General features: G+C 50.9%; 2 protein-coding genes and 1 pseudogene across 3 annotated transcripts in view; 1 reads left to right on the forward strand and 2 right to left on the reverse strand.

Annotated features, from left to right (window-relative positions):
• The window catches only part of LOC309450358 (olfactory receptor 14A16-like), a gene marked incomplete at its 3' end in the record, with an annotated part of 259,029 nt that overhangs the window by 126,417 nt on the left and 105,198 nt on the right, over positions 1–27,414 (reverse strand). The window lies entirely within an intron of this gene.
• LOC309450364 (olfactory receptor 14J1-like) lies at positions 133–1,089 on the forward strand (the record flags this gene model as incomplete). The annotated part of the gene is made up of 1 exon (XM_082073183.1): positions 133–1,089. One exon carries the CDS (start codon positions 133–135, stop codon positions 1,087–1,089), a length of 957 nt encoding a protein of 318 aa, XP_081929309.1.
• On the reverse strand, positions 14,754–15,747 carry LOC309450365 (olfactory receptor 14A16-like; annotated as a pseudogene). The gene has a single exon. The product of its transcript is annotated as an olfactory receptor 14A16-like (transcript).

The raw sequence follows: 27,414 nt of genomic DNA on the forward strand, positions 1-27,414 counted from the left end.
CGCAGAAACATCCCTCCGTCAGGGAGGGGGTTTTCCATGAGAAACAGCATGTTTATTTTCCTCAGAGAACTCTCCTCTAACTTGTCACTGTCTTTTCCTCCTTGCACAGGTCCTCATGCCCACAGGCAGCCAATGTCCAACAGCAGCTCCATCACCCAGTTCCTCCTCCTGCCGTTCACAGACACACGGGAGCTGCAGCTCTTGCACTTCTGGCTCTTCCTGGGCATCTACCTGGCTGCCCTCCTGGGCAACGGCCTCATCATCACCACCATAGCCTGGGACCAGCACCTGCACACCCCCATGTACTTCTTCCTGCTCAACCTCGCCCTCCTCGACCTGGGCTGCATCTCCACCACTGTCCCCAGATCCATGGCCAATTCTTTCATGGATACCAGGACCATTTGTTATATGGGCTGTGCTGCCCAAGTCTATCTGTTTTCCTTTTTCATTTCAACAGAATATTCTCTCCTCACCATCATGTCGTACGACCGCTACGTTGCCATCTGCAAACCCCTGCACTACGGGACCCTCCTGGGCAGCAGAGCTTGTGTCCACATGGCAGCAGCTGCCTGGGCCACTGGGTTTCTCAATGCTCTGCTGCACACGGCCAATACATTTTCACTGCCCCTGTGCAAGGGCAATGCCCTGGGCCAGTTCTTCTGTGAAATCCCCCAGATCCTCAAGCTCTCCTGCTCACACTCCTACCTCAGCGAACTTGGGCTTCTTGCAGTCAGTGCCTGTTTAGCTTTTATGTGTTTTGTGTTCATTGTGGTGTCCTATGTGCAGATCTTGAGGGCCGTGCTGAGGATCCCCTCTGAGCAGGGACGGCACAAAGCCTTTTCCACCTGCCTCCTTCACCTGGCCGTGGTCTCCCTGTTCCTCAGCACTGTCATGTTTGCCTACCTGAAGCCCCCCTCCATCTCCTCCCCATGGCTGGACCTGGTGGTGTCTGTTCTTTACTCAGTGGTTCCTCCAGCAGTGAACCCCCTCATCTACAGCATGAGGAACCAGCAGCTCAAGGATGCCCCGTGGAAACTGATGACTGGATGGTTTTCTGAAACAATAAGCTGCTCATCTGCTTCTGCATAGTTGTTTCAATGTAACTACAGACCCAGCCTGTCATCTGGATTGTCTGTTGTTGTTAGTAGGGTTTTTATTGTGATAATGTTTTTTATAGCCACTGTTTTTTTTAATGAGGAGCTGTGCTCTCCTTGTCTTTAAACAAAATAAAGGGCTCTTTAGTGACTCGTTTTTCACTGTATCCTTCCTGCAAGGCCTTTTAAGAGCTGCAGGGATGGTTCCCGCGATGGGTGGAAGGGAAAAGTGTCCATCATGGCAGCTCTGCCAGGGAGCAGCAGCGCTTGATCTTCCAGAGCTGTTCTGGTTCCACTCCACACTCTCCTTCTCATCCCTTGTGTTGGTGCAAGGCCTGAGTGCTCTGGCAGCTTGGTCACCGTCCTGCTGTGTGTCACTCCTGTGAGTGCAGGCAGGGACAGGCAATGGGCACTGCTGTGACAGAGCTGGACTCACAACAGCCTTTCCAGATAGAAAGGTGATCTCCTATGGGCAGGACCTGAAGGTTTAGATCTTCTTACAAAGTTTTTCTCAATAACATTTTCAAGAAAGTGACCCACAGATTCAAACACCAGAGTACAGCTGAGCAGTGTGTGTGTGCAGGGCTGGCACACAGCAGTGTCCTCTCACAGCCAGGCTCCTGCCAGAGACCTGCAGGACCAGCAGAGCAGGGGCTGGGCTGTGCCCCTGTGCACTGGACACCCCATGGAAGGAGCCTCAGGTCAATCACCATGGACTGATCCCTCACAACCATCATTTCCAGCACTGGCTTCTCACCCGCAGGGGCTGTTTTCTCTCCATGGATGGACACTCAATGAGTAGTTCAGCAGTCCATGTTTGCCTTGTACAGATGAGATGTGAGCACGCACATCATGTACGTGAGGTGACATGAACCTGATTGAGCACAAACACCATCAGCTATTCCTTTCCATTCCATGAATGCCTGTGAGACAGACGAGGTCTTCAGGTCACTTCATATTGGGAGGAACAACCTGTGGGAAATCACCTGAATGCTGCATTGGGTTGTGCTTCCTTGAACTGAGCTCCCTGTGTCCATTCCTCGTGACGTGGGACATGTCAGATGAGTGCAGAGCAGGTGACACACCACAGGGCTGAGGTGTCTCCCGTCCTTTGTGAGTGGCAACAGGAGGCCAGAGGGACACTGTGACTCCTGCCTCTGTGAGTGAAAGGGACAGACTCTGTCTCTGAGCATCCCTGGGTGAACAAGGAGTCCTGAGACCAACTCAGATATGGATGCCTGACAGAACCTGACATTTCTGTGTGTGACTCCAGGAACTAACCCCACTGGATCAGTGAGATTCATCTCAGCTGCCTTGGACAGGATCATTTCAAGTGCTCCAGTCTGCTCTGTCACCCTTTCTTGTGATTCCAGATTGTGATCTCAAAAGTGCCATAGAAACCAGAGAAGTTCTGGGGGCCTTAGAAAACCCAGACCTCAAACCCATCTTCAAGAAGAGCAGGAATAGGAACTGGGATAACTACAGGCTGACCACCCTTCCTCCCTCCCTGGGAAGGGGATGGGACACGTCCTCCTGCAGCCATTTCCAAGAATTTGAAGGACAAGGAAGGTATTGCTGAACCCAAATGGACAGGGGAAAGAAAGGCATGTTGTGTACAGGGCATTTGCAAGGCTCAGACATGGCCTCCTTCTGGCCTGAGTGGTGCTGATGGGGCTCAAGAAGCGGGTGCTGGGTGGGAAGTTGGCTGAACCATCCGGCACAAATGTCATCAGTGGTACATAGTCCTGTGTGCAGCCAGTTACTGGTGTCATCCCTCAGTGACCAGCACTTGGACAACACTGTTGAACGTCTTTATTCTCCCTTTCCAAGATATAAGAGACAGCACTTTAAGTGCCCCGAGGATGATACAAACCTGGGTGGAGGCCTTGAGCAACCTCACCTGCTTGACCCTGCCCTGAGCAGGTGAGTGAGACAAGATGAGTGAGACAAGGGCTCTCTGCAAACCTGAGTTATTCTGTGATTTGACAGAATTTTTGCCTTGGATAGGTTTCTGAAGAGAGAATAGGTGGAAGAATAGGAAAAAAAAAAAAAAAAGATAAGGCAGAAGAAGAGATATGGAAGGTGTTAACGGAAGTACAGGAGTTCCAGTGAGGAGCGCTTTTCACTCACAGTGTTAGTAGAAAATATATTTGACAAATTTGAACAAGGTGAGGAAGCGAGATGGGTGTCTACAGCCTGTGGGAAAGAGGGGCAGGTGTAGGAGTGTGTAGAACATGCTTCAGTCTGGTGAGGTCCTGGGTGCTAAGGAGGGGGATGGGTGTGTGTGGTATCAGGAGGTCAGTTGTGTCTCAGACACTCATAATCCAGTCAGAATCCAGGGGACAGTGGGGTCAGTTCTGTGTCTGGAGGTGACAGCCCAGCAGCAGGGACATGGCTGGGAAAGAACCTCTGCCAAGGTACCCACAGGCCCTACCCAGGAGTAGCCCTTGGAGATGGGTTGTCATGTCCATCCCACCTGAGAACATGACGGGACAGCAGCAGGGACATGGCCGTGTCTGTCAGAGAAGCTGAAAGGCCAGTGGCAGTCCTGGGATTTAGAAGATCATGGGGAGGTGACTTCTCTCTGGTAAGGTAAAAAAGCACAAGAAGCCCGATGATGGGATTCTCTGCATGAAGAGCAGTTTCTGAGGTGGCTGAGCTTCCCTTGGTAGTGAGGAGAGCCAGGAAAGACAAAAAAATGTCAGAAAGTACAGCTTGGAAGGTGAGGACTGGATATCAGGAGGAAGAAATGTCGCTGGAAGGGCAGTGCTGTGGGGCAAGAGGTGACCCAGAGGGAGCTGGATCAGCCCATGGTTGGTGTTCCAAAGAGCAGCCAGTGAGGGTGCAGACACAGCAGTGAAGGTGCAGAAATGCTGGTGAGAGCAGGTGGGGAAGCGAGATGGGTGTCTGCAGCCTGCAGGGAAAGAGGGGCAGGGGTAGGACCGTGTAGGGGGAAGGGGGAAGACATGTTGTCCTCATGGCACTGGGGCCTCGCTGCCTCCTTGCAGCCCCATGGGGAAGCTGGAGGTTGTTGTCCCAGTGTTGTCCTTCCCTGGGCCTTGCACACCCACATCCCACGGTCCCAGGAAGAGCCCTGAGCCGTGTATGAGGGACAGGATCCCCCTTCCCATTGCCTGGAGCTCATGGCTCCTCCTTTCTGCTTCAGAAAACAAACCAAGGGGTTTCTGAGCATCAGAACTGAAGAGAAGACTCAAAGGAGACCTCATGGTGACTACAGCTTCCTCACAAGGGTAGAAGGAAGGGAAGGTACTGATCTCTTCTCACTGGTGACCAATGACAGAACCCAAGGGAATGGAAGAAATATGTGCCAGGGGAGGGTCTGTTGCACATGAGGAAAAGGTTCTTCCCCCAGAGGTGCTGGACACTGAACAGGCTCCCCAGGGAGGTGTCACAGCCCCAACCTGACAGTGTTCAACAAGAGACTGGACAATGTCCTCAGACACACGGGGTGACCTGTGGGGTGTCCTGTGCAGGGACAGCAGTTGGACTCCATGATCCTTGTGAGTCCTTCCAACTCCGGACATTCCATGATTCTATGAAACACTAGGTCAAAAGCCCCTGTTTTCATTTTATAGATGAGATGTAAACATACACATCATGTGCGTGTCCATTGTGTGCATGTGGTGAGATGAGCCCAAGGGAGCACAAATGCCATCATCTGTTCCTTGGGGTGCCATAAAGGTCAGTGGGACAGAGATGGTGTTCAGGGGTCTCTTCCAGCCTGCGTTATTGTAGGACTCCATGAATCTTTTCCTTGGAGAGCTCTTTCACATCAGAATAGACAGAGGAAGATGAAGAAAAAAGCAGAGGCAGAAGCAGAGATGTAAAATGCCCCAGAGTAAATACAGCAGCTCCCCTGAGGAACGTTTCTCCACTCAAACAATTGATAGGAATCTGTTAGATAAATGTGATGAAAGCAGCTCAGTTTGATCTGCTCACACACTGGACCACAAGGAGGGTGATGGTGGGTACGATGTCGTGTGGTCACTTGTGTCTCAGGAACTCATAGTCCAGTAGGAACCAATGGCTGTGGAGGGCACTGTGAGGTCACTTCTGCCTCTGCAGTGGATTGGCCAACAGCAGGAACATGGCTGGGAAAGGACTGTGAGGTCACACACACCAGACGAGCAATCGGGCCCAATCAGCATGGCTGGATGAAAGGCAGGTCCTGCTTGACCAGCCTGATCTCCTTCTGTGACAAGGTGACCGGCTGAGCAGATGAGGGAAAGTCTGTCGTGGGGAGTGAATCCACCACACAGGCTGTGGGTGTTGTGTCCTTAGACTGCAGTAAAGCCTGTGACACCGTGTCCCACAGCATCTCCTGGAGAAGCTGCAGCTCATGGCCTGGATGGTGTATCTGCAATGGGTAAAGAACTGGCTGGAAGGCATTTTGTCCCCTGGAGCCATTTGTCCCCTTCCTGTTCACATGGGCATCCCATGAATGCATCACTGCTCTACCCCAGTGTAGACAGGCACAAGGCCTTCTCCTCCCGGCCCTCCCACCTCACCTGTGCCACTGGTTTCTACAGCAGCCTCATCCTGGACTGTGGGATGCCCAGAACAGCCCTCCCAAGACAGTTTGGCAAAGTCTTTATTCTCCACCATCCCCACATCCCTGCTCAATCCCCTCATGTACAGCTCAAGGACCAGAAAGTTTGGGCGCAAGTGGAGCTTTGAGAACAATGGTCAGGAAAGCTTTGAGGTGCACAGAGAGCCCATCGACAGGTTGTCAAGCTGCTCTCTCTGAACAAGCCCAGAAGACCAGCACAGCATTTGCTGTGTCCCAGAAACTCGCCTGGAAGGTTGGGATATGGAGAAAAGGTTTGGTCTGGGAAGGGACAGACAGGGGCTGGTGGAACTGGCTGGTGTGACCGTGAGACGTCTCCCAAACACCTCAGAAAAGTCCTGGCTCTCAGGGAGGCTGCATGGGCCTCTGAGAAAGAAAATAGCAAAAATGACTTATCATGGAATCATAGAATAATTGTGATTGGAAGAGACCCTTAAGATCATCGATTCCAACCATAACTTAATTCTGGCACTAAACCATGTCCCTAAGAGCCCCATCTATCTGTGTTTTAAACACCTTCAGTGATGGTGACTCCACAACCTCACTGGGCAGTCTGCTCCATTGCTTCAAAACCCTTTCCCCAAATAATTTTTTCCTCATATCCATCTAAACCTCCCCATGTGCAACTTGAGGCCATTTCCTCTTGTCCTATCACTTGCTACTTGAGAGAAGAGACCAACACCCTCCATGATAAAACCTCCTTTCAGGCAGCTGTAGAGAGTAATAAGGTCTCTCCTCAGCCTCCTGTTCTCAAGGCTGAACAGCCCCAGCTCCCTCAACCGCTCCTCGTCAGACTGGTGCTCCAGACCCTTCACCAGCCTTGTCACCCTCCTCTGGTCTCTCTCCAGCACCTCAATGTCTTCCTTGCCATGAGGGGTCTAAAACTGCCCCCAGGATTCAAGGTGCAGCCTCACCAGTGCCCAGTACAAAGGGATGATCACTCCTCTAGTCCTGCTAAAGCTCTGATTGAACCAAGGCTTGAACACCTTGGTGTGACCCAGTTGGTGACAGGCTGGACTGCAGACTCCTGAGGTCCCTTCATCCTCAGTTCTGTCATGATCCCATTGTGATGTTGGGCTCTGTTTCAGACTGGAGCAGAGCAGGCGATGATGGGGCAGGATCCACCTGTGCTGTAGGTGACCATCAAAACCAACATCTCAGCCCGTGAACCAGCCAACACCTCAGTGTGACTCGCTCTGGGCAACGTGTGAGGAGTCCTGGGCAGGGAAGGTTCAGAGGGCATGGGGCGCTGTGCAAGACACAACATGATCTTGGCTTCATGCCTGCAGGCCCAGCAGATGTCAGATGATGTCAATGAATATTAAAAGAAGAAGTGAAGACAAAGATCCAAAGCAAAGGAAGGTGTCAACGTTCTCTTTCCTTTCTTTCTTTCTTTCTTTCTTTCTTTCTTTCTTTCTTTCTTTCTTTCTTTCTTTCTTTCTTTCTTTCTTTCTTTCTGTCTTTCTGTCTTTCTGTCTTTCTTTCTGTCTTTCTTTCTGTCTTTCTTTCTGTCTTTCTTTCTGTCTTTCTTGTATTTACTTATTTATTTATGTATTTACTTATTTATTTATGTAGTTAGTTAGTTAGTTAGTTAGTTAGTTAGTTAGTTAGTTAGTTAGTTAGTTAGTTAAAAGTCTTTGTAGGGGATTCTCTTTTCTTTGGAAAGGAAAGAGTTCTCCAGAACTGGGGATGGATTTAGGACACAAATGTCTTCAGCTCCAGGGACACAAACACCTGGTGCCAGTGTAGATGCCCCGGGAACCCCTGCCCAGGCTCCACCTGCACTGCAAGGTGCTCTGGTCTCCCCAGGTCCTGTGTGATAGATGCCAATCCCAGGCCAACACCTCAGGTACACTGGGCCCCTAAAATGGCACTGGCTGTTTATGGTGAGACAGCTGATGACTGAGGTTTATCTGGAAGTGTACAAAGGATAGGAGAAGAAATACTGGTCTTCCCTTGTACTTCTATTACAAACACTCTATGATTTCATCTCCCTCATCATTCAGGAGTTCCCACCTCTCCTGATTAAATGTCCCTGTCCAAGGACAACTTTCCAGCACTGTCTGGACGTTTGCCCTTCCCAGTGCTCTCAGGTTTCTCCTCCACTTGCTCTTTGGTCATTCAGTTCCTCTCAACTGTCTGGTTTCTGATTTGAGCTTCAGGGAGTCACAAACTTGCCCCATTCTTCAGAGCTCTAATTAACATGGCAGTCAACACATTCATTGTGTTTATTTCTATCCTCTCCTGTCTCTCTGTCTAAACCAGTTCTTGTGTGGATGTCCCTTGTGGATGCTGGACCTCATCAGATCCAGCTTACACACACAGCTGAGGAAAGTGTTTTGCTGTTTATTGAACTGTGCAGTGTTTGCACAGGAGAGCAGGTGGAGCTGGTGCACAGGAGCTGCAGCATCTCCTGCAGAGCTCAGTGGAGAAGTCTGATGTAGGAAAAGTGATGCAATCTCTGGTGGCCAATGAGGGAACCGGCAGACTGGGGGCGGGGGTGAGGAGCCAGGTTGTCCATACAGTGTCCAGCCTCACGGGACTGTTCTCCTGCCTGTCCAGATGTCTTCAGGAGACCCTCTGGATCAGTGTCCGGTGTAGAATGCTGCTGTCACTTCTTCTATACACTGAAAAATGACAGAAAACAACCTGGAAAGAGAAAACCCTCCTTTATGAAATCTTCTTTGAAATCTTCATCAGCAAGTGTCCCATTGAAACCTCTCCAGTTAGTTCTACAAGTCTGGAAGGTTTAAAGATAATTACGGAAATAAACATCGCGCGTTAGGGTTTTCTGTGTTTTAATGAGCCCCATGGCGTATCTGGTGCTGAGTCCATGAACCTCAGATACCAAGGACAGACTGAAGAATCTGCTCAAGAGTCCAAGCCAGAAGCAAACTCCAAAGTACCTTGAAGCATTAATGGGCCCCACTGAGGGCTGTTACTGACAAAGCCTCCCCAGGGACTCGTTAGAGCAGATAATTGGAGGCAGCGATTGCATCAGGCAAAGGCAAAGTGCAGCAGCTCTGATGTTGAGAAAGCCCTTGGTTTGTCTGATGAAGGACAATGGCCAAGCCTTGAGCCCCTGCCCCTGGGAAGGGAGATCCTGTCCCTCACGTGTGGCTCAGGGCTCTTCCTGGGGCTGTGGGGAGTGTGATGCCCAGTGCAGGACAACGGTGTCATACCTCCCTGTCTCCCTGAGGGGGTGCAAGGAGGCAAAGAAGCCCCATGGCCATGACGACAATGCGTCTTTTCTTAGGCCTTGTTGTAAGAAGCATCAGCCATAGCCAAGGGAACAAAGACCTTGGCTCTTTCAGGGACATCCGGCCTCACTCTTGGCCATGTCTACCATGGTCCATCCTGCACTGTCCCAGGCCTGTGGCTGTTTCCCCACAGGCTGCAGACACCCCATGCGCTTCCCCACCTTGTTCTCAGCCCAGTGTGTCCCCACCTGTGCTGCTGTCTCTCCATCCTCACCAGCTGTTCCTGGAAACACAAAGCCATGGCTGATCCAGAGTCCCTCTGAATGACCACAGCACTGCACTCAGAATGACATTTCTTTATCCTGAGCTCTACTCTGCACATCCAGAGCTGCAGTTTCTGATGATTTTCCTTTCTCTTGCTGTTCCCTCTACCAAAAATAGTAAAATAAAATAAAATAAAAGGCGTCATCTTGGAAAGTCATTTTCAAGTTTTCTGAAGCTACTACTGCCCTTTCTTGTCATGGTTTTACCACACCCACCAACCAAGGCCATGAGAGCTGCTCACATCCTGATCCCAGTCCCCAAGTGGGATAAGGGAGAGAACTGAAAGGGAAGGGAGAAACTTGAGGGTTTAGACAAAAAATTAATAAGACAATAAAAATGATACACTACTACTAATAATATACTTATACTAAAATACACGTAAAGTAAAATATATGATACTCAGTGCAATCCCCCACATAACTCCAGTTGTGCTGAACAGGCAGCCCAAAAGAAGAGAGCACCCTGGTCCTGAACAGCTGATCCCAGCAAGAGAAAGTACAAGTGCAAAAGGCAGAGAGGCCCAAGGGCCAACTGAAAAACAGCAAAACATCATAAAACTGAACTAACACTGAACTCTCAATAGAGTGGAACTTCCAAACAGAGATAAGGAAAGCAGCCGGAAAACCAAAACTAACGGGCTGGAAAAGGCATCTCCAGCTTTATACTTAGCATGACGCTAATGGTAGAGAATAGTTGTTGATTGACCTGGATGTCAATCAAGGTGCTGTCCTGTCTGTGCCCCCTCCTCAGGAGTCTGCAGTCCAACCTGTCACCAACTGGGTCACACCAAGGTGTTCAAGCCTTGATTCAATCAGAGCTTTAGCAGGACTAGAGAAGTGATCACCCCTTTGTACTGGGCACTGGTGAGGCTGCACCTTGAATCCTGGGGGCAGTTTTAGGCCCCTCATGGCAAGGAAGACATTGAGGTGCTGGAGAGAGTTCAGAGGAAGGTGACAAGGCTGGTGAAGGGTCTGGAGCACCAGTCTGACGAGGAGCGGTTGAGGGAGCTGGGGCTGTTCAGCCTTGAGAACAGGAGACTGAGGGGAGACCTTGTCGCTGTCTACAACTACCTGAAAGGAGGTTTTATCATGGAGGGGGTTGGTCTCTTCTCCCAAGTAGCAAGTGATAGGACAAGAGGAAATGGCCTCAAGTTGCACACGGGGAGGTTTAGATTGGATATGAGGAAAAAATTATTTGGGGAAAGGGTTTTGAAGCAATGGAGCAGACTGCCCAGTGAGGTTGTGGAGTCACCATCACTGAAGGTGTTTAAAACACAGATAGATGCGGCTCTTAGGGACGTGTTTTAGTGCCAGATTTAGGTTATGGTTGGACTCGATGATCTTAAGGGTCTCTTCCCACCAGAATTACTCTATGATTCCATGATAAGCCAGTTTTGCTATTTTCTTTCTCAGAGGCCCATGCAGCCTCCCTGAGAGCCAGGACTTTTCTGAGGGGTTGGAGAGACGTCTCACGGTCACACCAGCCAGTTCCACCAGCCCCTGTCTGTCCCTTCCCAGACCAAACCTTTTCTCCATATCCCAACCTTCCAGGCGAGTTTCTGGGACACAGCAAATGCTGTGCTGGTCTTCTGGGCTTGTTCAGAGAGAGCAGCTTGCCAACATGTTGATGGGCTTTCTGTGCACCTCAAAGCTTTCCTGACCATTTTTCTCAATGCCCCACTTGCCCCCAACCTTTCTGGTCCTTGAACTGTACATGAGGGGATTGAGCAGGGATGTGGGGAAGGTGTAGAAAAAAGGGTTTGTCAAACTGTCTTGGGAGGGCTGTTCTGGGCATCCCAATTTCCAGGATGAGGCTGCTGTAGAAACCAGTGGCATTGGTGAGGCAAGAGGTCCATGAGGAGAAGGCCTTGTGCCTGTCTACACTGGGGTAGAGCAGTGATGCATTCATGGGATGCCCATGTGAACAGGAAGGGGACAAATGGCTGTATAATACAAACAGAAAACTATATCTGTGGCAAGGATGAAGCGATGACTGTAGGGGATAGAAATCCCCATAGCCAAGGTGCAGCTGCCTTCTGGAGACAGACTGTCCAGCCTGTGACTCTTGCAGAATGAAGCGGGTGGCTTAGGGACAACCCTGGTTGCAGGATGTGGCCACCAGAAAACAAAGAAACCAACAACACAACAGCTCAGCACTCAGTACAGGCAAGAGCTGCAGGAAATAGTAGTGACAGTGCTGCCAGCAGAGATAGTGCCGTCATCATTCCCAAAGCCGGGCAGCAGCTGGGTCTGGGTACTGGAGCTGATCAGGTCTCCAGGGAGGTCACACTGACCTCGGTTCAAGGAAGCACATCCCAGTGCTGCATTCAGGGGGTTTCTTGGGGAAGTTACTCTCAACATGAAGTGACCTTGACCCGTCCCACAGGCCTCCATGTCCTCCACAGCGATAGCTGAGGCATTTGTGCTCATTTGGGCTCATTTCCCCCCACAAACACTGTGTGCGTGCTCCCATCTGCCCTCTGTGCACACTCAGGCTTCTGATTAGTCATTCAGAGTCCTTCCACGGAGGGACAAACAGCCTCTCTCAGGTGTGGTGAGAGGACAATAATCAAAATGGTGGTTGCAATGGGCTGATCTGTGACGAATGCCTTGGGACAGCTGCCACAGCATGTCCAGGAACATGGGCACAGGCCAGACCCTGCTCTCCTGGTCTCTCATGTCTCTCCCAGCAGGCCTGGCCATGCAAGACCACTGCTGTGTGCCCCACAGAATCACAGGCTGGTTTGGGTTGAAGAGACCTCTGGAGATCATCCAGTCCAACCCACCTGCTAAAGCAGGTTCACCCAGAGCAGGTCGCACAGGATCATGTCCAGGTGGGTTTGAATGTCTCCAGAGAAGGAGACTCCACACCTGCTCTGGGCAGCCTGTTTCAGGGCTCTGTCACCCTCCAAGTAAGGAAGTTTATGCTCATATACAGATGCAACCTCCTGTTCTTCAGCCTGTGCCCGTTGCCCCTCATCCTATCATTGGGCACCACTGAAAGGAGTCTGGTCCATCCTCTTGACACCCACCCTTGAGATATTTAAAAACATTGATAAGATCCCCTCTCAACTTCTCCAGCTGAACAAACCCCCTCTCTCAGGCTCTCCTCATCAGAAAGATGCTCCAGACCCCTCAGCATCTTTGTAGCCCGCCGCTGCACTTTCTCCAGTAATTTCTTTCCTGAATCACAGAATGGACTGGGTTGGAAAAGACCTCAGATATTATCGAGTCCTACTCTTGGTCCAACTCTAGTCCATTTATTAGATCATGGCACTAAGTGCCATGTCCAATCTGAGTTTAAAAACCTCCAGGACGGCGAGTCCAGCACCTCCCTGGGCAGCCATTCCAATCCTGACCACTCTCTCTGTAAAGAATTTCTCTCTAATATCCAGCCTAAATTTCCCCTGGCAGAGTTTAAGCCCATGCTTCCTTGTCCTATTGCTGATGCCTGGGAGAAGAGCCCAATCCCCACCTGGCTAGAACTGCCCTTCAGGTAGTTCTAGAGAGTGCTGAGCTCACCTCTAAGCCTCCTCTTCTCCAGACTAAACAAGCCCAGCTCCCTCAGCCTCTCCCCATAGCTCTTGTGTTCAAGTCCCTTCCCCAGTCTTGTTGCTCTTCTCTGGACCCGCTCCAGCACTTCAATCTCTTTCCTGACGTAAGGGGCCCAGAACTGAACACAATACTCCAGGTGTGGCCTCCCCAATGCAGAGCACAGGGAAGGATCACTGCCCTTGTCCTGCTGACCACGCTATTTTTGATACAGGACAGGATACTATTGGCCTTCTTGGCCACCTGGGCACACTGATGGCTTATGTTGAGCTTCCTGTCAATTAGTACCCCCAGGTCCCTTTCTGCCTGACTGCTCTCCAGCCACTCTGTGCCAGCCTGGAGCGCTGCAGGGGGTTGTTGTGACCAAAGTGCAGCACCTGGCACTTGGCCTTATTGAACTTCATGCCATTGGAATCAGCCCATTTTTCCAGTCTATCCAGATCCCTCTGCAGAGCCCTCCTGCCTTCCAGCAGGTCGACACTCCCTCCCAACTTGGTGTCATCAGCAAATTTGCTGATGATGGTCTCAATCCCCTCATCTAAATCGTCTGCCCCTAACCTGTACTGGTGCCTGGGGTTATTCCTCCCCAGGTGAAGGACCCTGCACTATCCCTTGTTGAACTTCCTCAGGTTCTCCTCTGTTCAGTCCTCCAACCTGTCCAGGTCTCGCTGGATGCCAGCACAGCTGGTGTGTCAGCCCTTCCTCCCAGCTTGGTGCCCCCACCCTGCACACTTGCACACTTCATTTTGCACTGGTGTTTCCCTCTCTGGGGCACTTTCCAGCCCACCTCAGCAGAGAAGCTCCATCTGGGCTGGCCCTGTAGAATGAAATGGAGGAAATGGGGCTCAGTGACAGTGTCTATCTGTCTGCTACGCTCAGGCTATCCAGGGACAGGGCAGCCTGACCCAAGTTGTCACCCACAGGCAAAGGGTTTCTCTTTCCATGTCTGCACACAAACAGTGCCCTGCTCTTCTCCTGGGATGTCCCGTCTCCCCACAGAGCCTTTGCCCAAGGAGAGCACACCTGCGCTGGCCTGGCTGCCATTCCTGCACCCTGTCCCCACGCTGCCCACAGCCCCGAGCTGGGGGTTTTGCTCTGTAGATCAAGTGGGCTGTGGTGACTCTGCGGGGCCATACTGGTCAGGCTGGGAGGCAGCCCCAGCTGGTGGTGGTCACTGCCACTGACCACGTCCCACACAAGCTCTTGGGTGGTCATGGAGGCTGCTCAGAGGGACCCTGCCTTATTCACCTTGTGCGTGGGTGCTGGCCACCAACAAGCAACACCTGAGCAACCAGCCTGAAGTCCCTCGAAAGCCACACAGGGACCATGATCTCCTCACACTGAGCCCACAGAGAAACAAGCAAAGCAACGAGCCTCTTGAGAGTCTGTTACTAAGGAATGTTCTTCAAAGAACTTTGGAAGAAGACCTAACCCTTCAGGCACTGTGCTAAGGAGATGCCCTTGCTGATGGAGATGCTGTTGTGAGGCCAGCTCTGTCACAGCAGTGCCCACCGCCTGTCCTGGTCACAGGACTGACACACAGCAGGACGGCGACCAAGCCTTGGGAGCGCTCAGGCTTGCAGCAACACAAGGGCTGAGAAGGAGAGTGTGGGAGTGGAAAGAGAAGGACTCTGGGCAGAACAAGGCTGGTGCTGCCTGGCAGAGCTGCTCTGCTGGGACTGTTTCCTCCATCTTCGCACACAGACACCTCGTGCTGAGCTTCACAAAGGTTGCAGAGGAAGGATCTCAGACAAACAATTCACTGCAGGGTCATTTATTTTCTTTAAATACACAGGGAGCACGACTTCTCATTTACAAGGTCTTTGACTGGATCTATAAAGGTGGACAGAGAAGTAAAAGCAGGATGAACAGTAACATTTATTTGTGTGCAATATCATTATAGTTAAAAAAGCAAAACCAAACAAGCCATCCCCCAACTCCAATCATCCAAAAATACAAAATACAAAAAGACAGGTTGGACCTTTAGTGAGTCATGTCATGAGTGATATACAGAATATGGGAAGTTTAATGCCTTTGTAAAGAATCCAGCCATTAGTTGCTTCAAGGCATCCTTGAGCTCCTGGTTCCTCATGCTGTAGATGAGGGGGTTCAATGCTGGAGGCACCACTGAGTACAGAACAGACACCACCAGGTCCAGGGATGGGGAGGAGATGGAGGGGGGCTTCAGGTAGGCAAACATGACAGTGCTGACAAACAGAGAGACCACGGCCAGGTGAGGGAGGCAGGTGGAAAAGGCTTTGTGCCGTCCCTGCTCAGAGGGGATCCTCAGCACGGCCCTCCAGATCTGCACATAGGACACCACAATGAACACAAAACAGCCAAATATTAAACAAAGACTAACCACAATAAGCCCAAGTTCCCTGACGTAGGCGTCTGAGCAGGAGAGCTTGAGGATCTGGGGGATTTCACAGAAGAACTGGCCCAGGGCATTGCCCTTGCACAGGGGCAGTGAAAATGTATTGGCCGTGTGCAGCAGAGCATTGAGAAACCCAGTGGCCCAGGCAGCTGCTGCCATGTGGACACAAGCTCTGCTGCCCAGGAGGGTCCCGTAGTGCAGGGGTTTGCAGATGGCAACGTAGCGGTCGTACGACATGACTGTGAGGAGACAATACTCTGCTGTAGCAAAGAAAAAGAAAAAAAAGAGCTGTGCAGCACATCCTGAGTATGAAATGACCCTGGTGTCCCAGAGGGAATTGGCCATGGATTTGGGGACAGTGGTGGAGATGGAGCCCAGGTCGAGGAGGGCGAGGTTGAGCAGGAAGAAGTACATGGGGGTGTGCAGGTGCTGGTCCCAGGCTATGGTGGTGATGATGGGGCCGTTGCCCAGGAGGGCAGCCAGGTAGATGCCCAGGAAGAGCCAGAAGTGCAAGAGCTGCAGCTCCCGTGTGTCTGTGAACGGCAAGAGGAGGAACTGGGTGACGGAGCTGCTGTTGGACATTGGCTGCCTGTGGGCATGAGGACCTGTGCATGGAGGAAAGACAGTTACATATTAGGGGTGACTTCTCTGGGGAAAATAAACAGGCTGTTTCACATGGAAAACCCCCTCCCTAATGGAGGGATGTTTCCGCTCATTCTCTCTTTCTACTAAGTTTGAATAACAGTTCATCACAATTTAAAATGTAGCTTCGACAGCCAATTTCTATGAACACACCTCTGGGTCAAGACCCTTGTGTTGGTGTCAGAACAAAAACTGACCCACACTCCCACCCCACCCCCAGAGAGCAAGAGCACCAGGGACAGGTGGAGAAACAGGGAAGGACACTGCAGTGCTACCAGAAAATAAAGCAAGGACAGAAAGGCAGACGGGCATGCTGTGGAACCTTCTCCTGACCCGGCTGTGCTGCTGCCACTCACATAATGACACTGGAGAGCAAGTACTTTTAGCACCTTTTTTGTGTACCCCGTTGCAGGAACCCTTCACCTGCAGGTCCAGCTGCTGAGGTGGAGACTCGTGACCTGGACCCCATGGCTTTGGGGCAGAGGGTCTGCTGGGGAGGAGAGGAGACCAGGGGTTGCACTGGGAAATGTGTCTGCACATGTCCCCAGCATTTCAGGTAGCAGCTCCCTCTGCCTGCCCATGTCTGTGCTGCCTGCAGCTGTGTGTCTGTCCCTGGTCTGCTCCCTGTCAGTGTCACAGACCCCGTCCCACCCGCTGTGTGCTCAGCTCTGTCCTGCTCACACCTCCTGGCACTGCCCAGGGGCAGCTCTGTGTGTGCAGGGGCTCAGGAGCAGCTCAGACCAGTCCTAACGAGAACTGGGGTCTCAGTGTCTTCTCCAAAGAGAGAAATAAATCCCCATCTCGCACTGCACACCCAGACGAGCAAGAGTGGAAAACTGAAAGCACAGACTCCTTCCTTGGCAGCTGTTGCTGTCTCGATGTCCTTGTTCAGAAGGACCCTCTGCCATGTCTGTGGGGGGATCTGGAGCTCTGAGCAGCCCTGACCCACACAGCCCCTTCAACCCCACAAGCTCCCTGCCTGCCCTGCCGGGGGTCGCTCCTTCCCCCCACAGCTGCTGCCATGGGATCTCCCGGGCAGGCTGAGCGCTGACCCTGGCAGGCGGCAGAGTCCCTGCCCGGCACAGCCCTGGGGTGCAGGGACCCTGCTCTGCAGGACAGCCCTGGGCACCCCTGGGTGCTCACCCGGCTTCACAGTGTTCAACATGGCCTGACAAGAGCCCCATCCTTACAGATCCCACCAGCTGTGCCTGTGCCAGTTTCAGGAGATGCCTCCAGGAGCTACAGCTGCACTGCCCTGCACCAGAGACTTACCATGGCAAGGGCTGCAAAGGTTTCTCCTCCAGTGAGCTCTCAGCATCCTCCCAGTCCTGACCACCTTTAATCTCTCTCTGCCTTGCTCGTCTGCTGAGATCCCCAGGCAGAGCCCTCAGCCCTGCTGCGTGTGCAGAGGAGCTGCTCCTGGGCAGAGCTGTCTCTCTGCAGCGCTGCCGCTGCCATGAGCTCCCTGTGTCCCAGGAGCCCAGCCCAGCTCAGCAGCACAGGAGCAGCACAAGGTGCTTTAATGACCCCTCTGGTGGGTTTGGTGCTGAGTCCATGGACCTCAGACCTTGGAGGAAGGTGATGAAACCTCTCAAGAAGTCAAAGTCAGATTCAAACTCCAAAGTTTCTTGTAATGTTAATGGGTCCCACTGAGGGAACCTACTGAGAAACAATATCCAGACTTGGTTAGAGAAGAAAACTGGAGGTCATGAAAAGCAAAGTAAAGGTGGCTCTGATGCTGAGGAAACCTGGTTGTGTTCCTTTAACCAAAAGCCAAGCCCTGACCTTGTACCATGGGAAGTCAGATCCTGTCCCTCCCACGTTGCCCAGGGCCCTTCCTGGGACAGTGTGATGTGGGGCTGTGCAAGGCCAAGGGCAGGACTATGGTCCCACACCTCCCAGGTTCCTGGCTGGGGACAAGGAGGCCATGAGGCCCCTGTGCTGCAAGGACAAGGTGTCTCCTCACAGGCATCAGAGGTGCAGACAACAGCCACAGCCAAGGGGAGAAGGAGCTCATGTCTGGTGGGGCTTTCAGCCTCTTTCCATCCCGTGATCATCTCCACGACAGCCTGTCCTGTGCTGTGGCATCCCCTGCACCTCTGTCCCTGCAGGCTGGAGACATCCCCCCTGCTGCCCCACCTTGCTCCTGTCTGAGCATCTTCCTTCCTTTGCTGAGCTCTCTCCATCCTCCCCAGCTGGTCCTTGAAGCACAAAGCCTTGGGCTGATGCAGACTCCCTCTGCTGACCTGCTCCCCCACAGCACTGCCCTTCCATCACATTCCTTTCTGCTCATGTCCAGCCTGGACCTCTGCAGCTGCACTTTGGCCATTATTTCTTTCTCATGCTCTTTCCCTCTATGCAGAAACCTCCACCATCTCCAAAAACACCCTTCAAATGCTCTCAGGCTACTCCTGCACTGCTGCAGCCTCCCCAGCGCTGCTGGGCCAAAGCAGCCCAGGTCCCTCAGCACCCCACACCATGTGCACAAGGTGCTGAACCTGCCTTGGCACAGCCCTGCACTCTCCAGTTCCTCCCTGCTGCTCCAAACTGGGAAGCCGCACACTGGCACACACCCGTGTGTGTGGGTCACACCAGTGCTGAACCGACTGGGATGAGAACTGCAGGTGTCTGGGTCCCCATGCTCCTCCTCATGCAGCCCCGTGTGCAGCTGCCTTGTTCATGGTGAGCGTGCACCACGGGCTGGGGTGGGGACCTTGGAGTGCCCAGGCCCTTCTCCTCAGGGTCACTGCTCAGTGTGTCTGGTCCTGCTCTGTCCTGAGGGATGGGGTTATTGTGCCACCCTGATGCAGAACTGGCCACTTCCCCTTATGAAACTTCATGTCTTTCTGATGGGTGAATTCCAGATTTCCTCAAAGTTGCGTCTCTCCCTGGACAGAAGCTCCATTCGCTCAGTTGTTAATGTTTCCATGCAGATGGCTTATCCTGCTTAGGGTGTCTCTCTCAAAATAACAGTATAAGAAGTTACAGGGCACTACAAATACCGTCTCCTAGAGAAACTGTGGAGTCTTGGGCGTCCAGTACTCATAATGCCAGATGTCTGCACTTTGAGGGGAATTTTCCCTTCATATGGTAGAGCAGCAGGAATGTGTGGAGCTCTGCCTGGGGACAGACAATGTCAGCTGAAGGTTGAGGAGTCAGCATGAGAGGGCAGAACAACATGGGCAGTGTTGTGGTGACTGGACATCAGCTACAGACTCACTGATGAGAAATTGGAATTAGATGAGGCCTCCTTCAGACAAATGAAAGAAGCCTCATGTTTCCAGGGCCGTGTCCTCATGGCAGATCTGAGATATCCCAATATCTGCAAGGAACCAGCCATCCAGAAGGGTTTGGAGCTCATTGACGACATCTTCCTGACACGGGTGACTGAGGAGTCGGTGGGGTGAGGTGCCTTGTGGGACTTCACACTTACAAACCAGAAAGAGTTGGTCAGGATGGAACAGTCAGGGGTGGGAAAGTGGAGCTGAGGCTCCTGGGAGATGGGAACAAGGCCAAGAGCAGGATTTCAGGAGAGCAGGATTTGGCTGCTGAGGGACCTGCTTGGGTCCTGTGGGATATGACCTTGGTGTCTGCAGAGCTTTTCTCTCCCACCTCCTCCCTCCTCTCTCCCACCTGCTGTTGTGCAGCGTTTTTTACCCTTTCTCAAATACAATATCCCAGAGGTGCTGCCGGCATCACTGAGTGGCTCAGATTTGGCAAGGAGTGGGTCCATCTTGGAGCAGCTGAAATCGGCTCTGACTGACATCGGTCAAACTCCTGTTGTCTTCTCAGAGAGGTGACAACTGTAGCACACCCACACTCACCACCAGTTCCAAGACTTTGACATGTAAACCAAGTACAGGGTGACAACATGTTCAGTGTTACAAAATAATTGATCATGGAGAAGGAATGGAAAAGATCTTCTATCAGGAACCTGAGGAATTCTGCAGTCAATGAGCAGGTTCCTATGGGGAACTGTACTTGCCCTGGCATTCATTGACCAGTCAAAGCTGTAGGTGCCAACATTCCAGAAGATCTTGGGACAACTTCTTAATGTGGCTGCCTGGTGGGCCAACAAGGTTGATGCTGACCTGAATCTGTAACTGGGAAACAGGAAAGAGCTGGTGAGGGATGTGAACATAAGCGTCCACCTTGGCTGTTGTGACCAGGACACAGTGGGGTCCCAGGCACCAGAGGGAGTGAGGAAGGCCAGCAGCAGAGCACAGGCTGGTGGGTCCAGAGGAGAAGGCTTGGACATACTGGGGGATAGTGGGCAAAGTGGTGACATGGAAGTAGGTGTGAAGGGTGAAGGAGCTCAGCAAATCTGATCAGCCTTAAAGGACTGGCTGCTCCAAGCACAGGAATGATCTCTCCAAGCTCCATGTAAAGAAGCATTTATCTCATGAGGCTGCTGATCTGAACCGATGGAGCTGCAGGGCACAAAGGCAGCACACAGGAGGTGGGAGCAGGGGAAGCTGCAAAGGAGGAATTTAGAAACCTTGTTCATGGATGCAGAGAATATGCCAAAGCTGCCCTGTACTTGATACCTGTAGGGGAGGCTGAGGGCAGCAAGATGAGCTGACCGAGCTTCACTTGCAGTAGAAGAATAGACAGGGTGATCATGGGCCTGCTGCTGAACTTCGTAAGACTAACATCAGACAGGACTGAGTTTCTTCATGGCTTCTTTGCCTCCATCTTCACCAGCAAGGTCTCCTGGGACTTTGCTCCTGAAGGCAGGAGTCTGGAGAACACCCAGCAGTGGATGGGGCTCAAGTCAGGGGTGACCTGAGCAAACTCAGACACCGTTACAGAACAGGAGATGGGTCACTTGACCAGCTCCTGAACACAAGTATCGCTGTGCTATGGCACCTGAGATTGCCAGGAACATCCACCTCTTGGTCCAGAGGAGTGTGACTCCTCTTGATCTGTCCTGGCCTGTCTCCTCACTCACATGGTGATTTAGGCACCCACTTTTCTGACATATTCAGTCTTTATCAGGAGATGCTCCAGATCAGTATGAACAGCACACTGCTGAGACCACCTGTTCTGGAAAGGGAGAGAAGGGCAAGCAGAGAATGAAATAGAAGAAATTTGGCTTTGTTCCTATTTATTATGCAAATGCTCTCTGTTTGACTGTTCCAAAAATCTCTCTAAACATCCACACCAGACTTGAAGCCTTTAGGAAAATGCTGCACAGAGCCTTGGCTTGTAAGAGCATTTTCGATATTAATGAGCCCTCTGCTGCCATGATCCTGAACTGCAGATACTGAGAGAATGAACAAACCTCTAATGAAGTGAAAGGCAGGAGCAAACCCCAAGTTTCTGAGGGTGTTTGGACCCCATGAAGGGCCATCACTGACACAGCTGTGAAGGAAACAACCAGTGCAGGTCCCTGTCCCTGGAGGCTGGTGAAGGAAAGACTTGGAGACACTGGTTCCAGGTGGTGAGGGCCATGTGGAGGTGGCTCTGATGCCATGTGAGCCCTTGATGCTTGTTCATCACCAGAATGGCTGAGCCCTGACCCCTGGGACCTGGTAGATTTTTCTCCAATGTTTTTCAAGGCTTTTCCTGTGGTCAGTGTGAGTGTTTTGTATTTTGGGCGTGATATTTATGTCAAGTGTTGTTGCTTTAACTGCAAGGCTCTGGTTTTCTGTGGATTGGAAATGCCTGTGAGCTCCTCAAAATTCATCCAGCTCCTTTCATACACCTGGCAATGGTCACCAGTCTCCTCAATGTCCCAGTCACACTCTTGCTTGAATCCTCTATAATCCATATCCATCACTCCAGCCAAGTGCTTCTTGGTTCTTCCTGGTGCTTATTATAAACTTGTCGCTCTCTCCATAGCTCATGGTGCGCTTTCTTGACCATAACAGCCCTTTATGACCACGTATTACTAAATGGTTGTCTTTTTATGATGATTTGTGCAGAAAGGGCAGTCACAGGACAGCACCCAATATGTCAAAACTGATGGCCAGTGAAATGCCGTAAAGCCCTGATGAGTTCCCCTGTGTCTGTGTCTCTCCTGGAAGGAGTCTGTCCCGAGAAGGGGATCCAGCTCCTGCCACTCTCTGCAGAGGCACATGAGCAGTGTCCATCACCGGGGGACACAAAGGGTGACGTTTGCCACACCACCCTTCATCTGAACCACTTAGATGTGTGCTTGTGGGTGGGGTATGGAGCCTTATAGTGCAAATGCCTATTTAATTGTCATTTCCAGAGGGGCTACCACAAATGCAGTGTACTATTTTACAGATATTTAAATATAAGCATTTTAAACTGACATTCCTAGACAAGTTACACAAACACTTGAAGGATTATTCATGCCTTTTAACATGATTATCCACAAAAGGCCACCAGCTTTGCATCTCAGGAAATGGGATCCAGAGTCCAATGGCAGGATGTTTTGGGCTCTGTGCTGGGATCTGGAAACTGAAACGTGCTCCCATCTCCCAGCCCCCTGCCCTCCTCAGTGAGGGTGTGAGACATTCTGCAGCGAGGGCTCAACTCACAGCCATGACCAGTATCTTATGTCCAACTGCAGCCAATGGTGTCCTGCCAGCTCAGGATTGGAGCTTCCATTGCTGGAGCTGTTTAAAAGACGAGGAGATGTGGCACTTTGGGACATGATTTGGTGGTGTACTTGGGAGTGTTAGATGTACGGTTGGACTCCATGTTCTTAAGGGTCTTTTCCAGCGTAAATGATTCTATGATGCTATGGTTCTATAATTTGGGTTGAAACCATTTCAATCCCATCACCTCCAGGTTCTGTCAGAGGCGGCTGTTGTGTGGCACAACTGTCCTGGCTCTCCAGGCAGGTTGGGCACTGGGTTGGTGCCTGCATTGGCAGTTTTCCCCTTCCTGGGGTAAAAGGCTGTTGAGCAGAGACAGTTGTAGAGATTTGGGTCACAGGGTTTGCAGCAATCCTGTCAAACTCTGAGCAGGATGAGCTTTGGAGCCCAGGAAAAATGGAGATGGGCTGAAGGATGTTTGTGAACAGTGGTGCTGTCACTAGTAACAGTAACAGGGAACTCCTTATTCTCACTGATGAGAATGATAAACTAAAGCTCTTTAATTTCATTCCTTACAGTCATTCCTACTTTTCAAAACATCTCCTATAACTCAGTAGTTATGTCTTGATAGAAGCTCTTAGAACAATGATTTTTCTCTCACTCTTTTTTTTTAATCATTTAACGACTACAACTCTTGTACAGAATTACCCCAAAATCATCCTTCTTTCATAACTTTTCTCCTTTTTATATTCTGGTGTGCAGTGGAGGTGGCATAGGAGAACAGTTTCTTTTTGAGACAAAGGTGGCCAAGGAGCAGATCCCAGGTCAGTGCAAAGGCCCAAAGGAAGCCAGAATCTTTATGTGTGTGCACTGACACACACTGTCACCTGCATTTCCAGTCTCTGCAGTCCCAACCGTGCAGCAGAGTCTGGAGTTCTGAGCTCCCTCATCTGCCCTGTGTGACACGTGTAAAATGGAACTACCCCAGTCCAATGGCTGGTTTGGATTCTCTTCACAGCCTGAAGCACCACATGGGTCAGGAGACAAGCCAGGATACCCAACCAGGACTCACATGCTCTGCTCTGCAAGTTTAGGTGTTCAATAGCATCTCATGTCACGCTGATTCCTGTCTTCAAGGAGCTGGTCAAGAGCCTCATCTCCATTTCTGTAACGGTGGCTTTGATGCCTGACTGATGTGCAGACTCTGTACGTGGATAGTCACACTTGTTGAACAACCTGCTCTGAAAGGGTTAACAAGATGAGCAGTTCTTTCTGGAAGTGTATTAGCACACCAAAAAAAGAAGACCCTGCATTGGGGCAAAAGAAAAGGGATGCCAAAGTTGCTGTCATAGCTGTTTAGAGGTACTTGTAAAGCAGCTCTGCACCTCATGTGAATTATTCCTGTGCTCAGAGAGAACCTGAGAGCTTTGTCTGAATTGAAAACATGAACAGGGTGAAAGGACAGGGTCATTCAGGCTGGATGAAACCTCAGGAGGTGTCTTGACCAACCTCCTGCTCACAGCAGGGTCAGACCAGATAGCTCAGGGCTTGATCCAAACACATCTTGGTCACTTTCTGGGACAGAGTGGGTGCGCACTCCTGGGAAACAGCTTCCAGTGCTGGACTGTCCTCATGACTGGAAAGTTTCTCCCTTTCTACAGCACCTTTCCAAGCCCAACCATACAGATTGTTTTTTACCCATCTACTCGCACACTGACACAGACCATAATATCCTACCTTGGACACAAGAATATTGTGGGGGATGACGCTGAATGCCTTGCTGACTTCCAGGTAACAGACCATCAGTGTCCTCCCCACATCCACCACCCTGTCCTTTCCTCACAGAAAGCAAAGAGGATGGACAGACACAACCTGCCCTGGGCAAACCCCGTCACCTTCTCTTCCAGACACCCAGAAATGGGGTCCCAGTGGCCATGCTCTCGGGCACAGCCCTTAGTTCCCCTGCTCACCCATTGGCCATTTTGAACAGTGCACACACTGTGTGAGAGCTGTCAGTGGTCAGGGAGTCCCCCCAGTCTCCATGAGCTTTCACAGATGGTGGAGAGTGGCCTCACTGTGACATGGTCCTGCTGTCCCAGCTCCTGGGATGCTGCCCCTGCTGTCCCATAGACTGGAGAGGATTGTGTTAGTTCCAGTGACCCCGACTTGATCCCCATCCACTGCTGCTTGTTCTCCTTCAGATTCCTGTCTCAAGTCACAGATTCTCAGGAGGCAGCAATTTCTCAGAAGAAAGATTCTTCCATTCAGAGTGCTGGTAGGAAATGTATTTTGCTGAGTAACTGGATACAATTATATATTTTACTATACACTTACCAACACGTAAATATTTTTTTCCTTATGATCACATAGACAGAAAACACAGATCTGATGAGATCACTGTCAACATGGCATTCTAAAAAGCGAACGGTTCAATTAACAGATCAATTATCTTTCTTAATGCTGTAGGCTTTGCTAGGATAGAAATCTTGAGAACATTTGTTTTTTTAAATGGAGGGAAAAGGAAACCAAATGAAAGATTTAACGTGAAGACGGTGTCTTCCTGCAACTTTAAGAATCAAATGTTATTGGTGTTTTATTTCTCTATTCTTTGTTTTGAATAATCTAAATATCAGTGTTTTCCCATTAGATCAAAATGAGACTTTTCAGGATGTGCATTAAGAGCGAGAGGAGAACTCCTGATCCTGCACTAGATTTGCCTTCTCAGCACTCTCTCTGTTATCTGTGCATCTCATCTCCCTCATCCTCCAGGTGTTTCCTCCTGCCCTGACTAAACTGACCATGTCTGCAGTCCCATTTCCAGCAGCTGATCTGCACACAACACTTGCCATTGCTCTCTGGGTTTCCCTTCCTCTTACTGTTTGATCACTCACACACTTGTCAACAACCCAGTTGCTGCTTTCAGCTTCAAGGAGTTAAAAGCTTCCTTGTCTTTCAGTAGTCTGTCTATTCTGTCTTTAGCCAACTCTTTTATTGTGTTTATTTTATAATTTCCTTTCTGTCTAAAACATTTCTTGCATGGTTCTGCCTTGGAGAAGGTGAACCTCAGTGGTGGCAGCTTGTCCTTGGCATTCAGTTGAGGAGCCTGTTTTCTTTTAATCATGACTCTCACCAGTTGTATTTTGTTTGTTCAAGGGTAAAGCAAAGTCCCTCTTTGCTGTGAGCACTTGGGTCTGCAAGGAGAGCAGGTGGGAGCTGGTGCAAAGGAGCTGGCACATCCAGCTGCAGATGCAGTGAAGTCTGGGGTGAGGAAAAGGGATGCAAGGCCCAGGGGCCAATGAGAGAAACGATGGGGTTGGGAGGTGAGGAGCAAGGTTGTCCACACGGTGTGAGACCTCAAGGGGCAGCTTCTCCAGCCAGTCCAGACCTCCTTAGAGAGACCCTGGATCAACATCAGACAATGCTGCAATCACATCTTCGCCAAACTGAAAAGGATTAAGATACACCCTTTACAATAGAAAGACTTTTTTATCAGAAGCTTTTTTAAATCTTTCTCCATAATTACACAAAGAAAACTCTCTAATTAACCATATAAGATTGGAAGGAAATTACAAGAAGAGACATGGTTTGCTAGAGCTTTCTTGAGTGTAATGAGCCCCATGGTGCATTTGGTGCTGAGTCCTTGAACATTGCTCAGGTGCTGAGAGGAGACTGCACAAACCTTTCCAGAAGTCAAAGCCAGGAGAAAAAAGCACTAAGTGCCTTGAAGTATTAATGAGTTCCATTGAGGGCAAGTACTAGCAGAGCCTCCCCAGGGACTCGCTAGAGCAGAGAACTGGAGGCCATGATGGCAGATAAACAAAGGGAAACGTGCAGGCAGCTGAGGTGCTGAGAAAACCCTGGGTTAGTCGGATGAAGCAGAGAGGCCAAGGCCTGACCCCCAGCCCCTGGGAAGGCAGATCCTGTCCCTCACACATTGCTCAGGGCTCTTCCTGGGGCAGGGGATGTGGGCTGTGTGGTGTGAGTGGAGGACAATGGGGTGACAGTTCCCAGCCTTAATGGGGGTGTGCAGGAGGCCATGAGGTGCCCCAGTGCCTGAGGACAACACGTCTCCTCACAGGCCTTGGTGGCAGAGGCCATGGCCATAGCCAAGGGGACAAAGACTTGGGTTCTCCTGGTGACATCCAGCCCTGCCAGTGCCCTTTGCCATCTCCACCACAGGTTGTCCCACACTGTCCCTCAGCTGCTGCTGTTTCCCTGCAGGCTGTAGACACCCATCTCACTTCCTCCCCTTGCTCTCACCCTGGTATTTCCATACATTGACTGATGTGTCTCCACTCTCATGCTCTGTTCCTGGAAACACAAGTACATGGACTGATCTCCTGCTCCTTCTGGATGATTTCTCGTACCACAGCACTGCCCTTTGAGTGACATTTCTTCCTCCTCATGTCCAGTCTCCACCTTCTAATCTAGAACTGTGTGGCAGTGTTTCTCTGCTCTGCTGTAGAAAGGAGGATCCTGAAAACTACTGACCTGTCAGCCTCTTACCTGTGCCTGGAAGATCATGGCTCAGATCCTCCTAGAAGCTGTGCTAAGGCACAAGGAGGACAGGAGGTGATTTGAGACAGCCAGCACAGCTTTAACCAAGGGCAAGTCCTACCTAACTAACCTAGTGGCCTTCTACGATGGAGTAACTACATCAGTGGACAAAGGAAGGGCTATGGATGTCATCTATCTGGACTTCTGTAAAGCCTTTGACATGGTCTCTCATAATATCCTTCTCTTTAATTTGGAGAGGTATGGATTTGATGGCTGGACTGTTTAGTGGGTGAGGAACTGGCTCAATGGTCGCACCCAGAGAGTGGTGGTCAATGGCACAATGTCTGGATGGCCACTGGTGACAAGTGGTGTCCCTCAGGGGTCCATACTGGGATCAGTACTGTTTAATATCTTCATCAATGACACAGTGGGATCAAGTGCAGCCTCAGCAAGTTTGTGGATGCCACCAAACTGAGCAGTGTTCCTGATATGCCTGAGGGACAGATGCCATCAAGAAGGGCCAGGATAAGCACGAGAAGTGGACCCATGTGAATCCCAGGAAAGACATGGATGTGTTGGAGAGGGGCCAGAGCAGGGTGACCGAGATGATCTGAGGGCTGGAACAGCTCTGC

The sequence above is a fragment of the Streptopelia decaocto genome (genome assembly GCF_964273445.1).
Source record: "Streptopelia decaocto genome assembly, chromosome: 26".
NCBI classification, from domain to species: domain Eukaryota; kingdom Metazoa; phylum Chordata; class Aves; order Columbiformes; family Columbidae; genus Streptopelia; species Streptopelia decaocto.